This window comes from Panthera pardus, unplaced genomic scaffold (genome assembly GCF_024362965.1).
Source record: "Panthera pardus isolate Hobbes unplaced genomic scaffold, ASM2436296v1 HiC_scaffold_20, whole genome shotgun sequence".
NCBI lineage: Eukaryota > Metazoa > Chordata > Mammalia > Carnivora > Felidae > Panthera > Panthera pardus.
Window position 1 is genome coordinate 50,464,143 of NW_026526766.1, and position 6,789 is coordinate 50,470,931.

General features: G+C 37.7%; 2 protein-coding genes across 10 annotated transcripts in view; one reads left to right on the forward strand and one right to left on the reverse strand.

The window, feature by feature from the left end:
- The window catches only part of MOB3B (MOB kinase activator 3B), a 231,580-nt gene that overhangs the window by 222,232 nt on the left and 2,559 nt on the right, over nucleotides 1–6,789 (reverse strand). For 5 of the 9 annotated variants that reach the window (XR_008424222.1, XM_053908029.1, XM_019424218.2 and 2 more), the window contains exon 1: nucleotides 4,279–4,379. The exons of 3 other annotated variants lie outside the window; for them this stretch is intronic. The gene's annotated coding sequence lies outside the window, so the exon portion shown is untranslated. Of the gene's footprint in view, nucleotides 1–4,278; nucleotides 4,383–6,789 lie in introns of those variants that run through there. One more of the 9 variants, XM_019424216.2, reaches the window with a different exon arrangement.
- IFNK (interferon kappa) lies at nucleotides 4,038–4,688 on the forward strand. Its single transcript, XM_053908033.1, has one exon. The coding sequence runs from the start codon at nucleotides 4,047–4,049 to the stop codon at nucleotides 4,686–4,688; it is 642 nt and encodes a 213-aa protein (XP_053764008.1). The 5' UTR covers nucleotides 4,038–4,046.

The following is a 6,789-nucleotide window of genomic DNA, read 5'->3' on the forward strand; positions in this document are numbered from 1 at the left end:
GATGATTGATATGTTACTCGCACCTTGGTTTGAAACTTGCCTTCTCATGGAGAGCAATAAATCTTACCAGAAAATACTAAATGCCCCTGAGCTGAATCACAGCAATCCTGTCTAGACTGAAATGTCTCATCTTCATTTGTCAAGCAAATTGTGTCTTGACCATTACTGTGCACCTGGTAAGCCCCATTGGCTTATACAGTTCCATCAGCAACAGGGCAGCCCCTGCTAAACAGTTTTCTCTCTGAGGAAAGCCTGGCCACATACAAATGATCTCAAGGCATGCTAGAGAAATAAGAGCAAATATCATGGAAACATCATTAGGTATATCAACACACTGACTGCTGATGGTAGATGGAACAGTCCAATTCTGTACCAGACAAATTTGGGGAAAAATGTTTCCTTACACTGTTCTTTTTTATTTTCCTGATGATATTTTGAGATATACTCACATGGCATGGCTCTTATAAAACAGACGCAAGACCAATGACTGATCATCCAATAATGCTTCTGATCAGAGCAATTGTGTGTGTTTGTGTGTGTGTGTGTGTGTGTACGCATGAATGCACACATGCAATACTTTCTTAGTGTGGCAGGTGCCTCTTTGGAGCATGCAGTTTTTAGGGCTGTGTATACAAGTAAAGTCAGCACAGAGTAATGCAACTGAATGTACCTCTGCACGAGGTGGACAGCTAGCTGAGGAAAAGTTTCCTAGAATGGGTTTCATGTCTTAGTTCTACTCTAAGACCTCACTGGGAATCTGTATGGTAGAGAGGGTTACTAGGCAAAATATGGGGCACCTAGTTAAATTTGAATTTGGGGTAAACAATGAGTGATTGTTTTTTAGTATAGGTACTTTCTAAATATTGCACGGGTGTTATTTTTATTTGCAAAATCAGGTGACCCTGACAGCTGAAGAGGGGAAGACATGCATGTCAATCACCTTTGTCATGAATATTGTCACTGTCAGCATCAGTTAACATTTACAGCACATGGGGATGAGGTCCATGCTATAGGGAAGACCTATGAATTACTCCTGCTGCCTAAAAGATTCAGAATGTACCTACTTCTTCAATTGTGGCCTCCTTGAGATCATGGGCTATACCTTACTGCTCCATCTTTAAGACCAGGCCTGGTGACTGGCATGTGGTACTAGCTAACAATACAGTTTTGAATAAATGAGGATATGGTATGGAACGGTTATAAAAGGAAGAAATACGGGGTGAGCAGGATAAAATGACAAAACTGTACATGGCAGAAAATACAGGGAACCTCCAAATCTGCAGCCACCTCCATCACCTATGAGAAGAACCTCTTAGCAGAGCAATTCAATTGAACAGTCTCTTAGCTTGGTCAGTAAGACTGAACTGTCTCGAATAAGTGCAAAATAGTCCAGGCATTCTGAGTGGGTAGGGGAGGGGGAGTATGCAAAGCTGGGAAATCAACACTTATACAATTATCCATTTTAAAACATTTTTTTAAATGTTTATTTTTGACAGAAAGAGCATGAGCAGGAGAAGGGGAGAGGGAGAGGGAGACACAGAATCTGAAGCAGGCTCCAGGCTCTGAGCTGCCAGCTCAGAGTTCGACGCGGGGCTCAAATCCATGGACACCTCATGACATGAGCCAAGTCAGACATTTAACCAACTGAGCCACCCAGGAGCCCCTACAATTATCCATTTTAAAAAGCCATAATGAAGGGGACAAAGCACAGTAAAAGCCCACAAGAGGGACAAGCAGTTCTGCCTGGGACAGTGTAACAAGTTTTAGGTAGAAGAAGTTACGTGAAATACATAAGCAGGTATGATCCTCAGAAGTGCTTTGTACTTTATAGACTCTGTATGTATGTTTAATCACAAATATATGTAATATAGAAGCATACATACTATTATTCAAAAGTTGCAAGAATAGTACATTAAACTCCTACATACTCTATATTATTCTATGTAACTGGAACTGAATCTTCAGGCAAATTCATATTTCCTTTGGAAGTACCCTAGAATGGAGATGTTTAAATAAATAAAGTAGTACATACTGATCACATTGCAAATACATAACAATTTTTCTTTTTTAATGTATGTTGTTTTAAAATTTGTTTTACCTTATTAAATAAGAAATACTTGCTGACTACAGAAAACTAAAAAACAAAAAAAACAAGGTCATTTAAAAAATGCAAAAAATAAAAATCACTAAAAATAAAAATTATTTTTCTAGTCATAGAAAACATTTGTAGCATATACACTTCTAGATTTTTTCTGCACATATATGCATATTAGGTATTTAACAAATATGCTATCAGATTCTATATACTACCATGTTAACTTGGTTTTAAGCTACAAAGTAAATTTATCCAAGTGACCAAATATTTAATGCTTGCACAGAAATTTTCTACTGATGAATTACTTAACCAACTACCTACTGCTACACAAATTGTTTTCAGTTTTTTTTCTGTGATAAACTTCCTGACAGCTAAGTCTTTAAAGATGTCCATCATTATTTCTTGGGGATGAATTCCCAGAGGGAGAACGTCTGAGTCAAACATTAGACACATTTTTAAGGCTTTTGATGCATATCATCATTTTGCTCTCTAGGAAGATTGTGTCAACTTATAGTGTTATAATTATAAAATATAAAAGGGCTCATTTTCCAAATTATTTTTCCAAGTTAGTCACCTCATAAAATCTGTGAAATCAGAATTTGGAGAGAGCACATGTAGAGTAATATAAGTAGCAAGTTTTCTTCTCAGAGGAAACCTGTCCAAAAAGCCATGATTTAAAAAAATCCCACTTGTCCACAGTTTGCCTTTGGTCCAACCAACTGGTTTAGATAAGAACTTTTAAAGTTAAGTTTCTAAAGTCTGTCATATTTGTGGAACTGTGTCTGCTTACTATTCTAAAATGACTTTATCAAAAACGAATATATTTCTTTTTTAAGGTGATAATTAAGCCAGCCTTGTTTAATGACATCCCATTCACTTTCCTGGACAACGGAATGCATTTGCCTTCCTTTTTCCATAACCATAAGAAGGTTATTTTTGGTCAAATAAAGTGAAAACCATAAATGGTGGATAGCTATCATTTTCCCGGTAATAGTGGTCCAGGTGTGAAGTACCTCCTCAGGGAAAAGCAAACAGGAACAAACAAAAACCTTTCCAGCATCCAGAACCTCCAAATAAGAAGAAAAGATAGCCAAGCAGAAGTTTTAAAATGCTGCCTAAACCATACCTAAAAAAGGAAAATGCATGACACTACAAGAGAAAAGCTAATGAAGCAGAAAAATACTTCCCACTATACAACTCCCTAGAGGACTATGACAGGTATCAGAGGTGTGTGAAATGTTTGACAGCCATGGGAAGCACTGGTTTGGGTTTAACTAAAGGAAAGGATAGTTGGAGAGTGCCAACATTTTCTACTGACAAAAGAAAACCAAGCCAGCTTTCTCTTCTGTTAAGTTCCATGCTCAGTTGATCAACTCTGTTTTCATCTTTTCTGAGACCCATGAAAATAGAGTAAAAAGAGAAAATATCCAAATATAGAAGCTGAATTTAACAAGATTAGAAAAACCTAAACTATGTTATGTTCTGGTAGACTTGCAATCAAATAATTACAGTCATTTGGTCAATGTCTGATTAGTTCAATGAGAGAAGATGTTTGGCTATATGGCCAGATACCAAAAAACAAAACAAAACAAAACAAAATCATTTTTTTAAAGGATCACTCTCTCTACGTAATAATCAATCATGTTATGACAATTTTGTAATACTGGGATGGGTCATCCAAGCAACTAAGGAAATGGTAATGCTTTGCTCACTTTAAAGAAAAAAAAAAATCAGCATTTCCAAAGTTGGCATAGTCACACAAAGTCAAAACAAGACTCAGAGGCAAAGGAAAGGGGCCGAAACCCTGAGAACCATAAAATGACGAATGAGAAAACTCCTCCCCACGGAAGATATTCAGGTATATAAAAGGCACATGATGGAACACTTAAGACCTAAAACATCACTGTCAATCTTGAGTCTGGGTGTTTAGCTTAGGAAGAAAAAAAAAAAAATGAATACTAAGCCTGATGTGATTCAAAAGTGTTTGTGGCCTGCATGCCTTGTAGGTCTGTTCATCCCTGGCGCCCTCTCTCTGCACTGTAACTTGCTGCATCTTCACCTGAGGGAAGTCACCTGGCAAAATCTGAGACTTCTGAACAGCATGAGCAATTCATTTCCTGTAGAGTGCCTAAGAGAAACCAGAGCTTTTGAGTTGCCCCAAGACATCCAATCACACACCCCACCTGGGAAAAGGTACCTCAAGGAGGCCTTCTATGAAATGTCCACACAGGCCTTCAACATCTTCAGAGAGTCCACCAGCAAATCCACTTGGAAAAAGAAATACCTGAAACAAATCCAAATCAGACTTGATTGGCAGATGCACCACTTGGAAAAATGCTTCGAGGAAGAGGAGAAAGGGAAGGAAGACTCGAAACAGATGGAAGAGGATGGGATGGACTTCTCAGGAGCTGCTTCCCAGGTGAGCAGCCTAGAACTGCTCCTCAGCCTAGAACTGAGGAGATATTTCTATAGGATGTACAACTTCCTGAAAGATAAGAAATACAGTCACTGTGCTTGGGAGATCATCCGAGTGGAACTCAGAAGATGTTTCTACTACTTCTATAAATTAACACTACTACTCAGGAAGAAATAAGGTATATTCTTAGAATTAAAATTCCATTTCTCTCCAACAGCTCCTTCTCTTTCATCTTCTTTTTAAGAATTATTGGGCTATTCTCCATTGGAGTGGCGGTGATTTATGCAAGGTTTAGAGTCTCTAAAGTTGGCCTTGAGACATCAGCTACCTTTCCAAGAGAGGTGATGCCAACCATCCCCTGGGTACCCTGAATCTTGTTAGAAAGTTCCGAAGTCAGTTCTAAAGAAATGAGATTCTCTTCATGTTCTTCTACTGTTTTCTTCCCCATTCCTTGTGCCATTTTGTACTCGCTTTGCTCTACTACCTTTGAACTTCACCCAGCCAATGGCTAGAGGATGTAGCCCAGAGAATGTTGCAGAATGTAACACCTCAATGACTTAATCCTCCTGCTGCCAAGGCTGTTTATTCTATGAAAATTTAGCTTGTTAAAGGAGCTTACACAAGCTATCATAAAGTTAAAACCCTCCCTGTCTCCCCCTGTCCTCAACAAAAAAATGAAAAAAAAAAAAAAAAAGTTGAAATTCCTGGCCTATTTGCTTCTCAGTTTGGTTTGTTTGAAATGATACAAAGACTTTATTATTTTAAGAGAATAAAGACCCCCAATGATATTAGATGGTTGAACTGGATGGCCATTAAGCTCTCTCATTCAACCTTTGAGAGCCAATGATTGACTCTTGCTGCATATTATTTGATTTGGAAGGCACAGAAAATGTTGCAGAAAAGTACAGTATCTGCCTTTCATTGTTTTTCTGTTTTTTAATGCCTGAGATAAATTACCTACAGTCATACTTTGCATTGATTTTCACATTGAATTTTCCCAATTAGAACGCCACTTTCTGCCTGTGAAGTAAACTAGTTATAATAACACATGACACTTTACTATAGTTTATTTTTTTAGAAGTTAATTTGTATCCAGATTACTTAGATTATTTACCCAAATTTTCTTGTGTGATCCTTCATCTGTATTAATTCATCATCTAGCTGAAATTAATTTTCTCTTCCTCTCTCTCCTCCACCCCATTTCAGAAACCTGCACCGTCAAGCAAGAATTAACATAGAGATTTATGGCTACACAAATGCACAAAATGTACCTGGTTCCACCCTTCGGAAACCTTCCTGCTATTGTTTCAAAAGCAAGCTACTAAACTGTTTAGTTTCAAGATTCATTCAAGTACAGGGCTCAAATGGTAAAGCCAAATAGAGAAAGTCTTAAAAAAAACTGGGGTAAATTTCAGCCAAAAATTAAAAGTTGTGGATTATGACATACTGGTTACCAGTGGAAGGAACACAAATAAAATGAGTTAGTAAAATCCATTTAGTAAAAACAACTCAACAGAGTTGTTCTAAATGAAAAAAGGGGGGGGGCATAAACTGAAGAAATTGGGGCATGCACACTATGAAGCAGTAAGTATACACCTGGCATCTTCCAAGAATTTCTCTAATAATGCTTTTGCACAGTCTCCCTAATAACTCTACCGAGATCATGTCAATTATTGTAGTAATTTATGGCTGCAGTCTTGCCAAATGTCTGCCATGCTGGAGGGAAGAAAATTGGAACTTTGAGTTAATAAAGATTATCTGATTACATGGGCAGGGTCAGAAGTCAGAACAGTATGCTTTTATTAAAAGCACCTCTAAGGGACAACAGGAAAAATGCTTAATCTCATTTGTGATTAAAGAAATGCAAAAGACAAGAGCATACTTCCCTCCCATAGGTCTGGCAGAAATGAAAAACAGCGATTATAACACAGAGTGTGAGTGGGGTGCAGGATGCAAGGAAAAAAATCCTCTTGTATCTTGTTAGAGAGAAGGTAAAGCAGCACACCCTTCCTACAGGACGCTGTGGCAATCTTAAATATCCTAAAAATTGCATTCAACCTAGCCGTACTATCTCCAGAAATTTATCCAAGGAAATCATTGGATAAGATTGTCCACTGGAGCCTTGCTTATAATATCCCCCTTCCTTTTGTCTTCATTTTCACTTCTCTGTATTTTTTTTTTTTCCTACAGTGATTTGGGGGAGGGAGGGTAGTTAATTCTAAAATTAAAGAAACTGTACAAGCTTATCTTCCACTACAATTATCCTGTTTTCCTTACT

What these genes read in the sequence shown, in the direction of transcription:
- IFNK (XM_053908033.1), top strand. Translation starts at nt 4,047, where the DNA reads ATGAATACTAAGCCTGATGTGATTCAAAAGTGTTTGTGGCCTGCATGC.